Below are 21,659 nucleotides of genomic sequence, written 5' to 3' on the forward strand. Positions count from 1 at the left end.
CAGGGCCACCTGCTGATCATCCATGATCCATTGTAGGGTGAGTTGTAATGATCCTAAGCCAAATTTTTCACTATAAAAGGCAAGGCATTGTGCATAAATGAAACACACCTCAAATCTGCATTCTAGTCCATCTCTGGAGCTCTAAACCATTCTTCTATCATCCCTAATCGTGCACCAAGCTTCTGTAAGTGTGTCTACCCTTTTGTGGCTTAGTTTATGCATAGTTTAGCTTAAAAGTCAATCCGTCGTAATTAACGATTGACTTTGCGATAAATCACAAATGGTCCAGTGGTTTGTCGAATCAAAGATAGTTATATGATGGTAATCATGTGGGCTTTAAACCCCTAAAAGGGCACCCTCTGATTCCCACTCTAACTAGTCCAAATGTCGAGTCAAACGTGCTTAGAAAAAGTCAACAGAAATGCTATTTTGCGATTTCTTGCATAATCAGCAATGTAGATGATATGTAACCTGTTTAAACACTCATATAACATGATAATAAGTATATTAACTAGTCTAAGCTTGTTTGATCCGACCATTTACTGTTTTGACCCGGTTCGGAGCCGAAAGTCGCAAAAGCTTTGACTTTTGCTTTGACTTCAGTTCTGACCCGTTAAAGTTTGGTTTAGATATGCCATAGGACTCTCCTAGGACCAGGTTACATGATGGTATAAACCTCTGTGACCGGTTCGTTGTTTGTCCGAGTCTTTTACACATTTCCGTTAAATGCTTAAAAGTTGACCGTAACGCCCTTTTTGATTTAAAACGAGAATTTCAGACATGTGAAAGAATCATAACCTTAGTTACTGATTTCTAAGCATGTCCCTAAAATTTCACGTCAATCCGAGGTACATAATAGGAGTTATGCTAAATAGCGCAAATTACGGAAACTTTGGTAATTTAATAGCGCAATTAGCATAACGCCTATCTAAACCCAGATTTCGACACCAAACCTTTTACTCACTGATGTAAAATAATATTTTGGGATTTTTAAAGATTTTTAATTATTTTTAACCTGCTCATAACCTGCGGTTATGGCATCGGTTCGGTAATTACCGAATATACCCTTTTCGGCCATAACTTGAGTTCTACAAGGTCTTTTGACCCGATTCCAGTTTCTACTGATTTTAAATAATAAATAAAGTATTTTAGACTTTATAAACTGTTCGGGAAACTCAGATTTCCTGTAGAACTCAGAAACCTCTTTTATAATCTTTAAAAAGACCGAAATACCCCTACGGGGCATAATATGAACTTAAACTCGTTACGGGCATTATGGAAGGTATCCTACTGATACCACAACCTCTTTAAAGCATATTGACTTAGGAAAACAGTGTAGGACTCTTACGGTTACCCGTTACGCGTTTTGCGCGCACGGTTCGGCTTATGTAACTAGTTTACATAAACTAGCCGAAACGGGTCAAACCATATTGTTTTGACCCCAAAATCCAGAGTGTGATTATTATACCCCTATAAAACAAGTCTTCAAACTTGTTGGGTCAAAAATCACATTCCATTCCCGGTTTTCGCCTTTCACGCGATTAAACCGTATCTATCCTTTGAAACTGACCGGTCTAAGCTACGGCTAGATTAAAGACCCGTTAGGATTCTAATAGGTTATTTTATAACCTTCGTTCCAGAATAGGAGACCAGTAAAAGCTATCTGCGATTTATTTCGATTAAGGATTTATACTTGCAAAGGTAAATACTTTTAACTTATTTTCCGTTATACGGGCTTGGGTTACGGTATTTAAAATACCGCTTGGTCGGGCAATTGACCCCAACTCATTAGTAGTTGGGTATTATAAATGTGATCCGTTTAAAAACCTGTTTTGTTGGCTTTACGCCTTTGGGAGTTTAATGACCATGTCCCGGATATCCTTGGCATCATTTTACGAAATGGCCACTACCTCGACATCCGGGTGTAGGCGTACACCCGACATTGTGTCTATATTAATTAAAGGTATAACCGTTGGTTTTCCCGCCACGGCTTTATGCTTTGTGGCGTGTCTATTAACCTTTAACCCGGCACGACCCGGGCGACCGAACGCATAGCAAACATGTAATTCTTTACAAGATTTAATTATAAATTATCCCAAGTTATAAAGAGTTTGTGCCTTGTGCATTTAAACCAATTTTATTAAACATTTTACAAAAGTGTCAGTTGAATGTATTTACCAGTGTAAACTGACGTATTTTCCCAAAAAGACTAAATGCAGGTACTATGCGTAATTGGCTGGGATTTCTCCTTAGCATCATTAGAAGTCTCGCAAGCTTAAGATGCCTGAAGTCTGTTGAACAATACTTTATTATTATTATTGATCCCCTGTGGATTTTATTTCAACAATGGTGATACTTTGATATTACATTTAACGTTGAAATATATTTATCTTTATGCTTCCGCTGTGCATTCATATAATTTTGTGGTTTGACTATATTGTTGCCAACTACGTCACGGTAATCCCCCACCGGGCCCGCCGGTGAGACACGTGGAAACCGGGGTGTGACAAAAGCCCTGTTTGTTATTGTACTTGTTTACAAAATTACATAGAATTCAAGAAAACGAAACTAAGAAATTTAGGAACCTAACAGCAAAAATTTAGAATCTAAGAACAACACCAAGAAATTTACGAACCTAACAGCAAAAATTTAGTGCTTTTAGCTTAAAATTTAGTGCTTTTAGCTTTAAACCCCATCAATGTATATCTTCGACAATCGCCATGACCTCCACGGAAGTACTCAATGCATCAACATCAGGATTTTTAGAAACCTGATCTCTATTGAACAGACCAAGATGCAGTACATGAAAACACTTCTTCGGATGTTGAAGAATAGCCCTGTCGTCATATACTTAATCCTTAACTTTGTTCATAAAGAGTTACTTTAAACCAAACTTTATGCTTCTTTTAATACAAAAAAGGCAGGAAAGACCATTACTCTAGTAAGATAAAATCTTATCTTACAGCAATAGCATATGCTTTCTTGCGTTTAGTAGGAACTACTGCGGCTTCTACATCATCATTATCTGCCTAGAGTCATATATAATCATCATTTAGTCAGCAGCAAAAATTATTTTAAATGTAGATTTAAAAATCTTTCTTTGTTTTTAATTTAACTTTATGCTTCTTTTAATACAAACCTATAATAACCCGCAGCAGATTGTATGAATTTCACACAACTGTGATTAGACTGAAATATAAAGAGAGAATTAGAGTATATCACTTCAAAATAAAAAACTCAAAATTTCAAAATTGGAGTAGCAAAAAACACATACTTTAAACCATGTTGGAACAATGATACTGGAAACAACCGTAGAACAATCATCATCATCATCTATTTAATCCTTAACCTTGTTCATAAAGAGCTGCTTTAAACCAAACTTTAAGCTACTTTTAATACAAAAAAGGCAGGAAAGACCATTGCTCTAGTAAGATAAAATCTTATCATACAGCAATAGCACATGCAACTTTTCACGATGTTGCAACAATTATATTGCAACATCGATATTCAAATGTTGATGTGTGATAGAAAACTTCATTGAAACAACGATGTTGGAACAATGATACTGGAATGATACCATGTAAACATAATCAACAAACATTCGAACAAAGAAAAGTAATCGGAGATTAGCGGCTGAATCACGAGAAAGATGCATTTGAGAGAAAGAGATACGCTCAATTTTAAAGATTACAATGTGAAACCAGATAATTATATCTTATTTATAAGATTAGAATATATGGTTTGAAATTTGAATTTCAAAATTACTGATATTATCAGTAATTACTGATCTGATTTGAAAGCAATTGTCATGATGTTTATTGGGAACTGAAAGGTAAATAGTGTATATCCTGGTTTATTAAAGTTAAAGTAATTAAATATTAGAAATGATATGCAAAGTAGGAAAAAAATAGAGAGAACGTCAATTTTAAATTACTATTTTGCGTATTTTCAATTTCAAAATTAATGATATTATCAGTAATTACTGAACTGATTTGAAAGCAATTGTCATGATAACTTTTCTAATTTTTATTTTAACTTTAATTAAGAGATAGTAACCGTCAGTTTGAAATTCACATTTCGAATATTTTAAATGTCCAAAGCTCAAGAAATTAGCATTAATTACTGATTTGATTTGCAACAAATAGACATCAAGAATTTTTTATATTTTTTAATTTAACTTTAAATTTTATCATGAAAACAATGTTGGAGGAACTCTTATCTCATTGAAATGTAACGATTAGGTAAAATGGTAATTTTATTGTAATTCTAGTTTTCCTATCAGTGGATACTCAACAATTTTTTAAACACTAATGTTTGCTTAGTCAGTGGTCAACACGAAGATTGAAGAAACAAAATTTGTATTTCAACAGTGGATAACTTTTAACAATCAAATGTTTCAACCAACACAGTGGTTGCAACAAGCTTTTAAACAGATGTTGGGGCTTAAACAAATATTTCGCCTTATATATCAGTTGTCTGGACTTAAACAGAAGTTTGACCTCAAACAGATGTTTGCCCATAAACAGAAGTTTGGCCATAAACAGATGATTCGCCTTAAACAAAAGTTTGAGCTTAAACAAATGTTTGCCCATAAACATCTGTTTGCAAAAAAAGACCAATTTTTAAAATACTATACCCAAACAATCAAAATGAGGAGGTTAATAATCATCCAATTGTACTTCATTTTTATTTAGTAGTATAAAGATCAAACCACTGATCAATTTATAGTACAGATCAGTTAGCATGCTGGGGAGATGTGATAAACACTGTTACATATAAACATCTCAGTGATATGACATCTAACAATCTAACAGAGTATAAAACAGTGATGTGATAAATACTGTTACATATAAACACTGTTAACATAAACAAAGGTAGAATATCTGTTGTTGATGATGAACCACTGTTGTTGTTGGGCAGTGGTTCGTCTTTGAGTTTGAATCCGCTGTAAATGATGAACCACTGCTGCTTCTGAGCAGTGGTTTTCCTTTCGTTGATCAGACTTTAGGTACATAAGTACTTGTCTTTAACATGGCTTTGTCTTCAACAGTGGATAGGCCTCATTAGTCTTTAAGTCAATTAGTCTTTATAAGGAGCAATGGTTAATTATAACAGTCCTTAGCATGATCAGCTGTTATAACCACTCCATAACCATTGGAGAGGAAGCAAGTGTCCGTCTATTCAATTGAGAGGAGTCATTGCATTACATCCCTGTTGAAAAACAGAATTGATAAATTTAGGGAAAATGGATTTGAAAGATGATAACCCAACAGTGGAGGATCTCATTCTACAGCTCCAATAAATTTAGGGGTATTCTCAAATAATGGTTCCTAGATGTTTGAAGAACGACAAAGACAGACAAATGTCCTCAAAGCAGCTTCTTCGAACATTTGTCGGTCTTCAAACATCTAGGAAGCATTATTTGAAAATAACCCTTAATTTATCAAAGCTGTAGAATGAGATCTTCAACTATTGGGTTATCATCTTTCAATCCCATTTTCTCTAAATTTATGAATTCTGTTTTTCAGACCTCCCAAAGTCACCTAACCAGCTCCAAAGAGATAGAGACAGCTTGAAGCATAACCTGCACTTGCTATAATTCCACCAGTTCAGTATTTAATCCCAGTATACCAACTAAATACAAATAATAAATATTTGGTGTGCTACAACTGTAAATAACTCAGGAAAAAGATTTGAAACCATAAATATGGATTATAGAGATCTATGAATGAAACATGGGTGAATAAAACAACAAAACAGATTCCGAAAAACAAAAACTACAAACATATAAAAATCAATCTACTGGTAATCATATGGTACACCAATGCAAACATCTGAATAAACAATAACAAATCAAAGACAATTTACCGATACTTACCGAAGCCATAACTAGTCACATTTATGACCGGCTCTTAACTACAATCTGTAGAATCTGTACATCTAACAAATAATCAAAGAAAAAAGAAACAAATAATCAGAGATGAGAACCAAACACCTGATGTTGAATCCACAGTAGATGCTGAACCACTGCTGTTACAAACAGATAATACCTCGGGAACTGGAAATTTAAAAGGATCGGCTTCAAAGGCTTCAACAATCGAAAGATTCAAATCTCAAGCAAATGAAACCCTAATTTCAAAAGAATGATCGGTGAACATATTCACATATCAATAATCAACAGATGTTGTACTTATATCATCACAGTTAAGAAAAAAACACTTAGTTTCTGAACATATTCAAACATACTAGTTCATGGCGGAAATCTAGTCGCAGGTAAGCGGATCTCAACTTTGATGACAATCGATGAGAACAACCCTAGAACCATATGATGAGATTAGAAGTAGAAATTAGGGCTTACCTGGTGACGCTTGGAATGATTCATGATGAGATGATTTGGTTTGATCTTTGATTGAGAACGGAGTAGAGTACAGGAGAAGGAGAAAGAGAAGAAGATCCAGATCTAGGGATTTGAAAAGGAAAAAAGAAGACGAAAAGAGTATAAAAGGGACTGAAGTGTGGTACTGTTGGGCGGAAAAAGAGAACTGAGGATGCCCTAATTAAGTGACACGTGGCCCAAATAACTTTCATTTATTATATATAATAGATGTTGCTATATTATTATATTGTGTTTTATTATGATATTAGTTTATAGACCCGTGTACTATACCGATTGGGTATAAAAAATAATGCATTAAAAAATATAATAACTAATAACATATTAATAATGAAAAACTTCAAATTAATGTTACATTAATTTATAAATCTATTAATACAAATACATATACAAATCTCTAAAAGCTTCTTTGTAGACAACACTAGATGTCATACTCGGGAGATTGTCATCTTTATCAATAACTTTTTTTTGAATGGCAAATCAATAACTAATAGTTTAAGTTGCTCTCCACTTTTATCTTTAAAAAAAACCATGTACAGACTATGTGAAAACACGACTTGTTTTAACAAACCAACTTTAGATAGAGATTGTCCTTGAATTTTATTTAACATAATCTTGAAACATGCAGTAAGAGAAAATTGTCTTCTTTGACCACATGTATTATTAAATTTAATAGTAAAATAGTTATTAAAGAAGAAATATAGGAGGATTTTAAATCATAATTTCAAAATTCAAGATAATAACAAAATTTAGTTTGGAAATAATTTCGTATTAGTTTATATTTGAAATTACGTCAATTACCATAAAATACAATATTGAATATCTAGTTTATCAAAAATTTCGGTATTCATATCTATACATATAATAAAAGAAACCATTTTGAGGACACTTGTCATCATATTAAGCGATCTCTTATGGATAATTATAATTTTAGTTTATTTTTTTCTAATTAATTATAGATAATCCTTCTACTAAATATTATTTAGTTTAATTATTATTTTTATATTTATCTATTTACTTCAATTTCAAACTTAGTTATCTAATTTGATATTAGAGTAAATTACGATTTTGGCCAATGTGGTTATATCACTTTTATCTTTTTAGTCCAAAGAGGAATTTTTCAACATCTGAACCCTCAACGTCTTTTTTTTCTAACCCTTTTGGAGGTATTATTTTTTTTATAGTTTATGGTTAATATTCACGTGTATGGTGATAAAATTACACAATGATCTATGTTTGAATTTTAAATTTATATTTATATTATTTTACCAAAATATTATATTAGATGATAATAATAATAATAATAATAATAATATCCATTAGTATATTGAAAGATATGACTTTTTTATTATTGGTATATAAAATTAGATTTATTAAACCCGTGTAATACAAATGCTTTTTTATAGATATACCTTTTTTTATTATTTACTATACAAAATTGCATTTATTCGACCCGTGTTGTAATAGATGAGGTTTTTTAAGATATAACTTTTTATTATTTGATATATAAAATTAGATTTATTCAATTCGTACAATACACGGGGTTTTTTTTAAGAATATATATTTTTTATTATTTAGTAAAGGAAATTACATTTATTCAACCCATGTAATACACATATTTTTAAAGATGTAATTTTTTTTATTATTTGGTATATACAATTACATTTATTAATCCCGTGTAATAAAGGAGGTTTCTTAAAGATGTATTATTTTATTATTTGGTAAACAATATTACATTTATTCAACTCGTGTAAAACAAGCGGTTTTAAAATATAACTTTTTTATTTGGTATATAAAATTATATTTATTCAAGCCGTAAAATATGGTTCTTATAGATATAATTTTTTATTATTTAATATATAAAATTATATTTATTCAACCCGCACAATAAAAGAGATTTTTAAAGATATATTATTTTATTATTTAGTATATAAAATTCATTTATTCGACCCGTGTAATACACGGGTTTATAACCTAGTATTTATAATAAGTGATATCCATCCATTAATTAGTAAAAAAAATATATTAAAATAAAATACAAGTAAGACCTGTAAGATTGGAGGAGAGAGGGCACTATGACATTAGTTTGAATCATTTATTAGAAGCAAGATTTTTATTATTTTATTATTATTTTTGTTTCGAAGCATATATTTTTTTCGTTTATAACTTTTAATATACTATATTACATAAAATTCTAAGTATCTTGTTGTAATGTGTTTATTTTTATCTACGTCAAAATATAAGTTTACTCAAAACCAAGTTGTGAATAGTAATTTTACAGATGATCGAAGCACAGGCGTATGTGTCATCAAAGCTGGCCCGATTTGGTTTTATTATATAAAGTGACGTTGTTTATCTTTTTCGTTATTTTAGTGATATAAAGGGATATTGAATTTTAATAATTCAAACTTTCACCCATTGGCTGACAATAATCCTAACTTAAAAAATTTCCCCTAGCAGTCCCAACTTACCGGCCAGGGGGAATTTTTTAAGTTGGGATTATTGCCGGCCAACATGTCAAAGTTTGGATTACTAAAATCTAACAACCCAAATAAAATATGATATTTTATAAAACTTTAAAATATATTGTTGCGACACATTTATTTTTATTGATGATTTTGATAAAAGTTTTTTTGAACAAGTCAAATATAGCAGTTTTTTTCCTTATCGTGCACCGAACCAAAACCATATGAACAACATCAGCGCCGGTACCATATTCGTTTGTATGGTTTTCTCGACGTGACGGTATTAAATTTGTTAAAAATGGAGTTGTATATGCAATAGAATATTTGTTTTGGTACCGTAAGTTACAGGGAGTGGTGGTACGTTAATGGTACCATGACGAATTGAACCGATGACGATTGACACTAGTACTGGTATTTCTTTTTATGGTTTTCGATCGATCTAATACTTGTATCGATATCGTATTGAATATATTTGTTTTGGTTGCTATATCATACCATGCCAAACCAAACCAAATCAAATCAATACTGACCGAAAGCCTAATACAATACAGAAGTTTTTTTTTTTTTTGAAAATTAAACTTCATTAAAACCAACCTCCGACCCAAACGGGCAAAAGGCCAAACACACAACAACGCCCCCGACCCAAACGGGCAAAGGGCAAGAAAATTACAACATATACAACGGATATTTACACCATTCCGCCCATCTAATATAATTACAAGCAAATCTATTTTTAACCCATGCAAAGCTTTTCGATTTTATCTCCCCTATGATATCTTGCGGGCTACACTTTGTCTAATTGAAAATCACATCGTTCCTTTCTTTCCATATGCACCAGCAAGCAATCAAAGCCATCCCATACATAATCTTTTCCGTCTTCTTGCCGCTCTTAATGACCTTGTGTATTTCGAGAATGTCTTTGAATTCAAAGAAGAAAAGCGGCGAGTTGTTACACCAAACGCTGAAGGTCGACCACACCCGGATAGCCACCGAACAAGCAGTGAACAAATGATCCGCCGTTTCCTCAAATTCGTCGCAAAGAGGGCACATAATCGATGCTATATCCACATTCCTTCTTCTTAAATTTCTTCTAGTTGGAAGCGTATCCAAATTGCCTCTCCAATTCATAATGTTACATTTGATGGGCACCCATTTACACCACTAAAAATTAGGAGGGTGACAATCCCCTCTATCAATGATCATAGCCTTTTTCACTGATTTCACCGAAAAACCATTCAGACTATCAACATTCCAAGACCAAGCATCTTTATCATTGGAGAGCCTCACAGATATGATGACCTCGATATATTCCTTCCATTCCTTTAGCTCCATCTCTGTCTCAGGTTGTCTGGACCAGTGCCAAGAAAAGCCACCAATCCCTTGATTCGTGACAATTCTCTCAGAGACCCTGCACATTTTAAAAAGCTCCAAACCAAATAAGTGAGACCATCTTTCCATAAAGGGAAGATCGCCCGCCCCCCATCCCTCACCTTACCCCCAATTAAACGGTTTAGCCCCTTCCCATTTAATTTCTTAAAAGATATCAACTTAACCACGTTCTTCCAACACCCCGACATGTTTCCATTAAACGGAAGGAAGCTCTTTTGATTATTCTTAAAATGGCAAGCTTCCACCACTTTACACCAAAGATATAAATTAAAACATATAAGTTAATATTAAAACATATAAATTATTTTTAATATATTAAATAGAAAGTAGTCTCTTCAGTTGGGTGCAAATAAAGTAAGGGTTAGTAGGACTATGCTCAACACAACCCAAGAAATAAGCATATTCTTTCAACAAATACTGAGTAATTTCCAGCTTGAGATACTTGAGAATATTCTTAATGAATTTTAGCGCACTACCTCATTTTCTTTAATTTTATTGACCTGATCATGTCAGAAATAATCGACAAAAACATAATGAATACAACCATACAAGTTAAAAATAATAACTCAGTATTATTAATTTTCGGTTAAATAATATTATTGCTTTTTTTTGAACGGCCAACAAAAGATATATATTATACTATAAAGTTCGGTTAACATCAGTTAACCCAAAACATTACATCCGCCAGAAAGATTACACATTCATACAAACTAAATCGAACATACACCAGTTCTCCCAAGTAAGAGACGCAGCCTTCGCCCGATATTTAAGCCAAAGAAAACTCAAAACCTTGATCTCGTTCACCACGTTTGCCACCGCCACCCTTTTATTATTAAACACTGCATCGTTTCGCGTTCGCCATATTTTCGTTTCTTCCTTCACACAGCTTATATTAATTTCTTTTTAAATAATATAGCACTCAAACCCAAAAAAAAAAAAAAAAATCGAAACTAAATCGGGAGAAAAGTAAATTATCTAGAACTAATTTAGAAAAAAATCACAAAAATAATTATTTTCTTGGTTGCGTTATACTTATATATCAATGACAGGACTAATCGACTAAATCATTTGTCTAGTGAGAAACTAGATCAGATTAAGGTGGTGTTTACGCAGACTCTTCTTTCCGTGCCACGCAGATCATACACAGACATTTTCATCTGCATACTATTTGTTTTTCCGAAAATGTTTCACTAAAAAACGTGTGCGGGATCTTCTTGGTGCAGACTTGACTCATCCACTTCTAAGATCTGCAGAGGGTTAAACATCACCACCATCACCCACCACCGTCAACCGTCCACGTCCACCACCCACCACCACCGTCTACCACCGTCCATCTAATGTGATACAAGACACCGGATCACATATATAATCACGTATAACATGAAATATTTAGCTATACAAGACAACATGCCACATATATATTCACGTACCACATATACTATTTAGACAAGTAAAGTATATACAAAATAAAAAGTTCACGCAAACGAAAAACGACTATATATGTAAAACTGTTCTGATGGGAGTTTGTAGAGACGTGTGATTAAAGTTAAAGACGTCTAGGTAAAGGTACTTTTGAGTCTTCTTGCTTTTATGTCTATATGTCGTTCTAGAAGGTCATATATGTTTCTACTCTTCTATGTTACTCATTCACTACATTCTTGCACTATTTGGTATCTATCTTTTTTTTTTTTTTTTTGGGGGGGGGGGGCACTGCTCGGGTAGCCACCAGCGGGTTCTAACACGTGCCAGCTCACTGCCGACACCCCACTAGCGGGTTGGCTGGGAGGGTTGGCGAAGCCAGGAGAGAAACCCGTATGAGTTGTGTTGATTTCGAGAAATCCGATCGTTTTTCAACGGCCAAATTCATAAAAAAATTATTTTTTTAAAACTATATATATATATATATATATATATATATATATATAGGGTAGGGATATGGTAAAAAGTGTCTAAAATGTAAGAAGGGTAAGAAGTGTTTTAAACCATTGGATATTTGATCTAATGGTTGAGATCAATAGGGTATAAAAATGTAAATTGTGTTTTAATTAGAGGGGTCTTATGTAAAATTGAAGGGCAAGAGTGTCTTTTTCAATGTTTGAAATATGGTAACCATATCATACACGACCAAAACCTCCTACATTCACTCCTTTTTTCTTAAATATAGGAATTAATGATTCACCTTAATTGTAGGAGGTCTTTGGTTACATATTCGTCATACATTATCATAAAGAGAACTGTAATCAGATTCATGGTGTGGTGTTTTAAAACAACTGGATAAAATTGACTATGATTCAAGTCATGGTGTTTTATCTAGAGACATTGTTCATGGCGTGGTGTTTTAAACATCTATGATTCAAGTCATAGTGTTTTATCTGGAGACATTGTTCATGGCGTGGTGTTTTAAACATATATGATTCAAGTCATGGTGTTTTATCTGGAGACATTGTTCATGTCGTGGTGTTTTATCAAAACAAAACATTCCCAGATTTTAAAACACCATGACTATGATTCAAGTCATGGTGTTTTATCTGGAGACATTGTTCATGGCGTGGTGTTTTAAACATCTATGATTCAAGTCATAGATAAAACACCACGCCATGAACAATGTCTCCAGATAAAACACCATGACTTGAATCATAGTCAATGTCTCCAGTTTTTTAAAACACCACGCCATGAACAATCTATGATTCAAGTCATAGATAAAACACCACGCCATGAATAATGTCTCCAGATAAAACACCATGACTTGAATTATAGTCAATGTCTCCAGTTTTTTAAAACACCACGCCATGAACAATGTATGATTAAAAGATGTTGCGATTAAAAGATGATAAAGAATATAAAACAATCAGATGTATAATGTTTCCTAAAATTTCTCCTAATTCAAAATTCGATTCAAACCTTAAAAAACTCATCGGCAGGTTTTTTTTTTTTTTTTGGCAGTTATTCTTGGAAATCAATTAAATGATAAAAATGTCAAATTACTAATATACCCATTTGAATTAATTAGAATAAAGGACACTTGTCACTCCCAAATTATTTCTCACACTTCTCACAAAAGTCCCACTTTTTACAGGATCCTCTACCTATATATATATATATATATATATATATATATATCTTTCATCCAAATAATTTAAACACGCAAACTCTCGTAATCCTTTCTTACCAAAACCCTAAATAAAATCTCTGCAATGGATTCACAAAAAAAACTAGAGGTGCCGGTTTAAGCAAACGAGCAACCGGTTTGAGTAAAAGAGGCGCTGGTTCGAGTAAAAGAAGCGTCGGTGCAAGCCGAGGTGTTGTTTTTGGTGGTGAAGTGTATATGCCACAACCGCCTCCTACTCAACCCATTCTACTGGCCTATATTTTTGGACAACAACCTAACTATTTTTTCACAACATATGCTTCCATCGGTTCGACCAGATTTTTCGCCGGAAGCGATTCAAAATTCCGAACCGTTTGGGTCGTATAGAAACCCATGTGATTTTGTAGAAGAAAATGAAGAAACATGGAAGAAATGCAAGTTTTCGGCTAATTTCAGGGCTTCTGAAAAGTCAGTGTCGGACTTAAACGACGAAGTTAGTCCAACACAACCCAAGAGGAGGGCACAAGTTAGAACTCTGGGTTCGTCAAGCCAAACTACAAGCCAACATGGATCGGTAAGCGACAAAATAAGAGTTTACACCAAAAAGAAGAAAGCATGGATGCAAAAGTTGGCCGATGCATGAGAAGAAAATATCAAGCCTCTACGGCCTTGATTAACGAACAACGCGAAATGGTCTTCCAAGAGGGGAAAGATAAAGATTTTCAAACGTATATTACTCCTCGCGAAAATCTCACCGTCAAAGTGCAAAAAGTCTTTATAGTCTGCAAACGAGAACTTGCGCGAAAATGTGGTTGGCAAACGAGCTATTTACCGGATTTCTAGATCGTTTGATTTAAAAATTGTTATTTCTTTATTTATTTTCCGGTTTCTAGTTTAATTTCAATTATGTATTTTTATTTTCGTTTTAATGAAGTTTATTTTTTATATTAACATTTGACATTAATTAAATTAAAAAAATAAAAAAACAAAGTTTGCGGCTAAGGTAGGCGCCGCCACCACTCACTAGTTAATGTGTACTTTGTGCACTTTTTGATGTGACGAATGATGGTTGGGCGGGTTAGGGTACTTACCCTAAGTGGCACATTCCTCCCTTGTATATTTAAAGTGTACTTGTTGTGGAGTCGAGGATCTTTCTAAAAGCAGCCTCTTTATCTTTACGGATAAGGTACAATTTCCCAAACCTCTACCAATAACATCACTACTGATGGGATTTACGAGGAACGGTTGTTGTTGTTGTTGTATGTAAAACAGTTGTGAAATAAACATAAAATTAGGCAAATTTGAAGATTAAGAAAAAGAAAATAAAACATGTTAGTGTACTATGTTTTAGAGTACTTATGTTTGAAAAAAACATGCCCAAGAAATGTGAAACACAAGACTAAGAGAAGAAGACACAAATAAAGGACATGCAAATCCTTCTTTCCTCCTCCAATGTAATTTGTACTTGAAAACCCTTGTTTAACTTTTACTAGAGACATCTTGTCCCTGTCATCCTCCTTTATCAAACATCACTGAACCCACCTCAATAAAGAAACCCCATGACCCACCCCCCACCCCTCCACCATTCATTCATTTAAACAAACCCCAATTCTCTTCCTATTTCTTTAGGGTTTCTTTCTATTTCCACAAGTGCAATTGTTTCAAGTCCCAATGTTTTGTCTACTATTGATTAGTTAATAATAAGTATGCCCTTTGTTTGTTGATAAATAAATCCCAGATCAACTTGTTTCTTATTAATATGCCCACCAGTTGTTTGATGAAATGCCTCACAGACTACTTAATTTCTTACTTTACTCATTTCTTTTACATGGATTCCATTACAGGCTTTAAAAGGCTGTAAAGCTAGTTCTCTCTCTCTCTCTCTCTCTGTAAGTACATTCTCTCTCTCTCTCTCTCTCTCTCTTAACTTATCATCCATCAATCTTCAATGTATTCATTCATTTAATCATTTTACTGTTCACCCTGTTTTACATATCTAGCTGGGAATTGACAGGTGAAAACACTAGCTAAACATCTGTAGAAATCACCAAACTTGTGCTGTTTTTGATCAATGGATTGCAGAGAGAAATAAGAAGTTACAAAACAGGAAAAAGACCCAAAAAAAGTGAAAGAGTCAAAAGATTTAAAGAAAGTGAAAGGGGTCTGTTTGTTTGTTTGTTTGTTTATCAATTATGGACTGGAACTTGAAGATGCCACCTTGTTGGGATTTCACAGAATATGAACAGGGAACAATTCCCAACATTGATTTGACCAGTGGGTCAACTAGTTATGAACATAAAGCCCATTTTTCTGTGGATTTAAAACTTGGTCAAGTTATTGATTCAGGAAGTGAGTTCAAGGGTTCAGGTTCAGTTTCAGTTTCAGGTTCAAAAATGGTGTTGTCGCCTTCCGGGTCATCGAAACGAGCCCGACCCGTTAATAACTCGGTTCAGGGGGCTGTTTGTCTTGTGGATGGGTGCAAAGCAGACCTTAGTAACTGCAAGGAGTATCATAGGCGCCATAAGGTCTGTGAAATCCATTCCAAGACTCCACAGGTTTCCATTAATGGCCAAAAGCAACGGTTTTGCCAGCAATGCAGTCGGTATGTGTTTGTTTTATGGTTAAATGTTGATCATTCATCATACATGTGTTTGTTTTGTGTTTCATGTTTTATGGTTAATGTTTTGTTGTTGGTTGGTTGGTTGGTTGTTTCCGCATATAATTTTGTTAGCGAGTGTTTGGATCTGTGTTTCAGAACCAGTAATATGTTGAGAACCGTGAGAACTGTATAATGCATTTGTATACTGTGTATAAAAGATAATCAAGGAAAGATAAAAAAATGTGGTTACATAACGGTCTTGTGTATCACGTTTGAAACAAAATATACAAATGCATTATGTTGCGTTTCTTGCAGTTTTCTAACATATTATTGGTTTTGAAATGGACGAGTTATTTATAGGAAAACCGATTATCAAAAAGGTCTAAAATAATCAGAATTTATTGAAAGTGTTATTACAACTTTGAGTTGCAGGACCACATCCAAACACGATATCCTACACCGTGTTATATTATAGCTCTATAGTTCATGTTTATTACTCCGGACCACAGTCCCACATAATCACTTTCAAAATTCATATCGAGCGGGCCAGAGGGGCGTTTGCTTTTGTTAAACAACTTATATGTTTCTTGTGTTTGTTAAGAGTAGATAAGAACTTAATCACTTATTAGTGTTTGAATAAAGAAACTTGTTTATGCTATCCACTTATTATAAGGTGAAATAACTTGTTTTTTATAGCAGTTTCAGATCATTTATTTCCATGTATTTATAAAAAAAATGTTATTTTTAATGTATCTATGAATCTTTTTTTTCCTTACTGTGGTCAAACTTTTGGATCATCAAGTATCTCAACCACCATAACTCACAAGTATTTAAAGCTCAACCTTGAAACATTAATAAAACTTGTACTGCCCACATGGTGTTTTTCAATACCCTTTATTTTTACTTTCAATTGACACTCAGTGGCGAAGCTTGAGATTTCCGACCGAGGGGGCGGAAGTCACCGGACCTAAAAATTTCTATAAAACCGGGGGGTCGAAAACGTATATACCCAAAAATTTCTATACGAAAACTACATACTCTCCACTACTGAGCGAAAAGTTCGGGGGGGTCGGCCGCCCCCTCCTGCCCCTTAAAAGCTTCGCCCATGATTGACAGTAAACATTACGTCATTACATGTCACTCAGTTCTTCATCTTCATTCCCCTGATAATAAATGTGTCACTTTTGTAGGGTTTAAATTTTATTTCTAAAAATTTTGGGATGAGTTTTAGGTTTCATTCACTAGAGGAATTTGATGACGGAAAACGAAGCTGCCGAAAACGTCTCGATGGCCATAATCGTAGGAGACGAAAACCTCAACCTGATACCTCGCGTGCTGCAACTCTTTTCTCCACTCATCAAGGTCCGTTTCGATCCGGTGTACAATTAACTAATTAAGTACATCTATTTGAAGTTTTTACGTAAACGGTCTGCTACGTTTCAGGTACCACAATGTTACAATTCTCAAGTCCACATGTGTACCAAACCGCAACTCTCACAGGCCCTCTATGGACCGGAATGGTCAAGTCTGAAGAAGAACCTGCATACTCAACCCGGGTCCACAAACAAAACCCGTTTCCGGAATCATCTTCAGGTATTAAAAAACCAACCAGAGAGCAACGACAACAACGGTTCAGTCTGTTTCACGATGGTTCGGGTTCACACCTTAAACTCAACCACAAGACATCACAGCCAAAAGTCAGTCAACAGCAACTACCTAATTTTGAGGTTAATAATAGTAATAATAACAACTATGATAAGCTGTTTTGTAACGGGTATCCCCCACCGGCTCGGTTGGTGCAATCGGACTGTGCTCTCTCTCTTCTGTCATCATCACCGTCACAAACATCTTGTACAACGCTGAGCCATGTGATGCACCCACCTAACTCATTTACTGCAACACCTAACCCGTTGGATCCGGGTGCAGGTTATGGTGGTGGGCTTGATTCGATTATGGGTCATCATAACCATTACCATAACCATCATCATCATGTATCTCCTGATGATGGTGCTCCTCAAACACTTCCTTTCTACTGGGAATAAGTAGAGTTATTGAAAATTCTATTTGCTTGTAATTTGAATGGGAGTTTGTTAGATTAGATTAGATTTGGTTTGTTTTGATTTATTTTTAGTTTGTAGTTGGTGTGTTTATTCTTTGCTATGCTAGAAATGTTTTGGTTTCTCTGTTATCTATTAATTCTTGATTGTTTTGTGACATTTTTATTTTGTTAATTAAAGTCGAGGCGTACGACGAAATATTTACAAGTCGTCTAGTGGCATGTTCGTTTGTGTAGCAACGTGTATATTCACTATATGTTTGTGTTCGCGTCTATGGGTTCACATGTGTTCGTGTGTGTGTTCACGCGTATGTAACATAACTTATAAGTAAACATGCTTACATGAATATATGGCCTTTGTTCTAAGCTTGTGGTTATTTAATGATGTAAAGCGGAAATGTCCGAAGGTGAGGGCCATTGAGACAATTTTATGCATATCTTATCGGTTCTGTAATATCAAACGAATCAAAACGTTAAGCTCATTTTAAGTTTTGAGTTTTTTTTCTAGCCCACTTGCTGTTAGGGCTAACAATTTCTACACGAATACGATAACATGACACAAACCTACATGAAGTTAAAAGGTTTCGTGTTTAACCTTAACAAGTTTCGTGTCTATAACAAGTCGACACGTTAAGCAGGGGCGCATGATTTAAGGGGCGAGAGGGGGCGCCCGACCCCCCGAACTTTTCGGTCAGTAGTGTTATATATGTACGTTTCGTATAGGTCTTTGTAGGTATATACGTTTTCGACCCCCCGTTTTATAAAAAAATTAGGTATATACATTTTCGACCCCCCGGTTTTAATTTTTTTTTATTTATATAGCCCAAATAAAATATTTAATTAGCCCAAATATTATAGCGAAAATCATTATATTTGGTAGAATACTAGAATGTATATTATATAACCCAAATCAAATCATTATCTAGCCCAACTTAAAAACCCACCATATAAACAAAATCCAAATTCGTTTACTTTAGGACATCGACCAAAAGAACATAAGCCACAATCCAGAACTGCAGAAGGGGGGAAAACACAGGTTCCAGTCTTCCAGAACTGTTCGACTTCAGCTTCTTGTTCGAGAACAGAAGCCAAAACGCTGCTCGTTGTTGTGATCTTGTACTCTTGTTCGACTTTTTCAATCTTCATAAGGTTAAAGGTATGTGTTTTTTTATGTTTAGGTTTAATTTAGGGCTGCAAATTATGTGATTTAGGTTGAAATTAGGGGTGATATTGGTCTGAATTTTTGCCCTAAACTTGTTGAATCTTTCTGTAACTATGTCTAATTTTATTTGTTTAATCTTATTGTGATTTGATTTAGATAGAAATTAGAGTTTGGAATTTAAGGTGATTTGTTAACTTGTTTTGTTATTAGATTATGCTATGGGGAAAGAATAAAATAATAACTTCTTTTTTCAAAAGAAAGAATGAAGAACTAGTAGAGTGAATTGTTGATGGAAACAATGAGATTAAACATAAAAAAAAAATTCAACAAGCGAACCGGTTAATGAAGCGAATAATGAACCGAGTACCCACCTTCCTCTCTCCTTTTTAATGTTTTGATGTCTTTGTTCGTTTGTTTGTTAAACAATGTTTACGTTTTAATGGTTGAGAACGTTTTTTATTTGATATTAATGTTTGACCCGACCCGAATCGAATCACTGACGTCCGACCCGATCATACACCTCGAAACTACGCGATAGAAATTTTTTTCTTAGGTCCGTTACCTTCCGACCCCCGAACTTTTTTTTTTCAAGTTTCGCCACTGACGTTAAGACCTGTTTAATTTCATGTCTTAACAGGTTAAATACATGTTAACCTGTTAGGACCCATTAATGACACGTTTATAATTTTAAATAAAAAAACATGTGGGGCTCCTGATTTTAAATAAAAAAAATACACAGAAGTAAAGTTTGTATATTTAATAACAGGCCGTGTTTGTGTCTTAACATGGCGTATGATACGCTGGTAATTTTTTCGTGTCTTAACATGTCATTTCGTGTAACCTGTATATTATGAGGTTCGTGTTCATGTTTGGAAATCTGACACAATAAGATTTCGTGTCATGTTCGGATATTAACAGGTTGGGTTGACACGAAATGCCAGCTCTGCTTACTATTATCCGGTAGCGCCAAATATAAATTCCCTACTCTAAAATGAGGTTCGTATCATTTTGTCACAAGTCCCGTTTGAAGTACAGACCGCAACCATGTTGGGTCTTTTCCATAATTTTTCTTCAAAACTAGGCAAGTATAAGGGGTTCCTAATGTTTAAGTAATGAAGTTCGAGTTTATAAAAACTCAGTTTAAGTTTCTATCGAGATTTTTGAGTCGTATGTTAAACTTTGGGTTGAATTTGCATTGATATTTTTGAAAGCATTCAAATAAAGTTCAACTCTTACATATGCAAATTTTAAATTGAAGTCTGAACAAGTTTGTATTTGTTCATATGGGCCTCTTGAAAACCTGGTCCAACCGTTTTCATATTTGGTTTTTTCTTTGTAAATATGTTGTTTGTTCAAACTTATATAATTATATAATAAATGTATTTCTTTCTCTATCCTCACTTATTTCTTGGATTCCCCCCCCCTCCGCGCGGGGGGTTGCGGGGAGTATCCTTCGTACCATCATAGACTTTCGCTTTCTCTCTCCCTCCCTCTCGCTCCTTCACATCGGCCCATTCTTTTTCACCTAATTGTTTGTGGATGCTCATAAACATCCATTGGAGGAGCTCTTTGAGGTAATCCGTAAAATTGAGTTGATTTTTAAATAGTAAAACAGGAAATCTTGCCTAAAATGAAACCGGTCAAATGAGTTGAAGGACAAACGGGTTGATGCTCGCCAAAATTGAATTCGAATAGTTATAACTCCAAAAATATATAATATAAAAAAACTACAATATGCTATATTATTAGTATAATTATTGAAAACATCTTCAATACATCAATTATTTATAAAATTCAAGAAACCGACAGAAAAGGTCAAGACATGTCAATTCAACCCGGCCCGGCCCAGGTTTAATAATTACCCATTTCAAAGCAAACATGTGAAGACCGTGTGCCCGATATGTAAAATCAACAACCTTGTTTTGTAGGGATAATTTGTCTTTGCTTTGTAGGGATAGATGTTCCTGCCATTACAAAATATATCAAGATCATTATGTTATAAGCCAATATGATATAACCCAAGAAGTTTACCACATGAAAAAAAGTCATTAGGTCAAATGTACCACATGCATACGCGTGTATGAAACCTTCAAAACCTGAACCATAACTGAAATACGGGCCTACAAAAACTTTAGCGGTCAACAAGATCAAGTTAAAGCATTAAAACAATAACGTAAGTAGTAGTTCATGATATTGGCACGACTCAATCAAATTAAAAGACCTTGTCTGTCTACTCAGGAGATTTGATTTGATTGAGCCGTTCCAATATCATTACTTTACCATCGTCACTTCATAGTGAAAATAATAACGGTTTGATTCCGCATGTCACCTATACAATGGAAATCTGAGCACTTGTATTGATGACCCAAAACCATAAATTTCAAAAACAAGACTAAGAAGAAGATGGATAAAGGGAGAAGAATTACAAGAAAAACAGAGAAAAAATGGTTGAGGTGATCCCGATTGAGGATATATATATATATTATATACACATACATATACACAC

At 34.1% G+C, this 21,659-nt stretch overlaps 3 protein-coding genes across 8 annotated transcripts; 1 reads left to right on the top strand and 2 right to left on the bottom strand.

The window, feature by feature from the left end:
- Positions 1–9,654: 9,654 nt before the first annotated feature.
- LOC118492196 lies at positions 9,655–9,987 on the bottom strand. The gene has a single exon (XM_035990030.1). The coding sequence runs from the start codon at positions 9,985–9,987 to the stop codon at positions 9,655–9,657; it is 333 nt and encodes a 110-aa protein (XP_035845923.1).
- Positions 9,988–14,886: 4,899 nt separating this feature from the next.
- LOC110941790 (squamosa promoter-binding-like protein 13A) lies at positions 14,887–18,114 on the top strand. 4 transcript variants are annotated; one of them, XM_022183455.2, is made up of 5 exons: positions 14,887–15,040; positions 15,181–15,225; positions 15,337–15,938; positions 17,167–17,297; positions 17,379–18,114. In XM_022183455.2, the coding sequence occupies exons 3-5, from the start codon at positions 15,529–15,531 to the stop codon at positions 17,975–17,977; spliced, it is 1,140 nt and encodes a 379-aa protein (XP_022039147.1). In that variant the 5' UTR covers positions 14,887–15,040; positions 15,181–15,225; positions 15,337–15,528; the 3' UTR covers positions 17,978–18,114. The 4 variants fall into 4 exon arrangements, with proteins under 4 accessions (XP_022039147.1, XP_022039148.1, XP_022039146.1 ...); XM_022183456.2 differs by having other exon boundaries at positions 15,351–15,938; XM_022183454.2 differs by having other exon boundaries at positions 14,887–15,225.
- A 2,753-nt stretch (positions 18,115–20,867) lies between these two features.
- Positions 20,868–21,600, bottom strand: LOC118492371. Of its 3 annotated transcripts, none has more exons than XR_004893410.1 (3): positions 21,483–21,600; positions 21,217–21,273; positions 20,868–21,117 (listed from the first exon to the last, which is right to left on the bottom strand). XR_004893410.1 is itself a non-coding variant. In XM_035990308.1 (3 exons), the coding sequence occupies exons 1-3, from the start codon at positions 21,526–21,528 to the stop codon at positions 20,935–20,937; spliced, it is 318 nt and encodes a 105-aa protein (XP_035846201.1). In that variant the 5' UTR covers positions 21,529–21,600; the 3' UTR covers positions 20,868–20,934. The 3 variants fall into 3 exon arrangements, 1 of the variants encoding a protein (XP_035846201.1); XM_035990308.1 differs by having other exon boundaries at positions 21,185–21,273; XR_004893409.1 differs by having other exon boundaries at positions 21,217–21,600.
- Positions 21,601–21,659: the final 59 nt, after the last annotated feature.

This window comes from Helianthus annuus, chromosome 5 (assembly GCF_002127325.2).
Source record: "Helianthus annuus cultivar XRQ/B chromosome 5, HanXRQr2.0-SUNRISE, whole genome shotgun sequence".
NCBI classification, from domain to species: domain Eukaryota; kingdom Viridiplantae; phylum Streptophyta; class Magnoliopsida; order Asterales; family Asteraceae; genus Helianthus; species Helianthus annuus.

Excerpts from the sequence above, each read along its gene's own strand:
- LOC118492371 (XM_035990308.1), bottom strand. The coding sequence starts at position 21,528 with ATGGTTTTGGGTCATCAATACAAGTGCTCAGATTTCCATTGTATAG. Across the intron at positions 21,274-21,482 it reads CTCAGATTTCCATTGTATAG|GCCCGTATTTCAGTTATGGT; the intron begins GTGACATGCGGA and ends AAGTTTTTGTAG. Across the intron at positions 21,118-21,184 it reads TAATGACTTTTTTTCATGTG|GAACATCTATCCCTACAAAG; the intron begins GTAAACTTCTTG and ends TTGTAATGGCAG.
- LOC110941790 (XM_022183454.2), top strand. The coding sequence starts at position 15,529 with ATGGACTGGAACTTGAAGATGCCACCTTGTTGGGATTTCACAGAATAT. Across the intron at positions 15,939-17,166 it reads TTTTGCCAGCAATGCAGTCG|GTTTCATTCACTAGAGGAAT; the intron begins GTATGTGTTTGT and ends GATGAGTTTTAG. Across the intron at positions 17,298-17,378 it reads TCTTTTCTCCACTCATCAAG|GTACCACAATGTTACAATTC; the intron begins GTCCGTTTCGAT and ends GCTACGTTTCAG.
- LOC118492196 (XM_035990030.1), bottom strand. The coding sequence starts at position 9,987 with ATGAATTGGAGAGGCAATTTGGATACGCTTCCAACTAGAAGAAATTTA.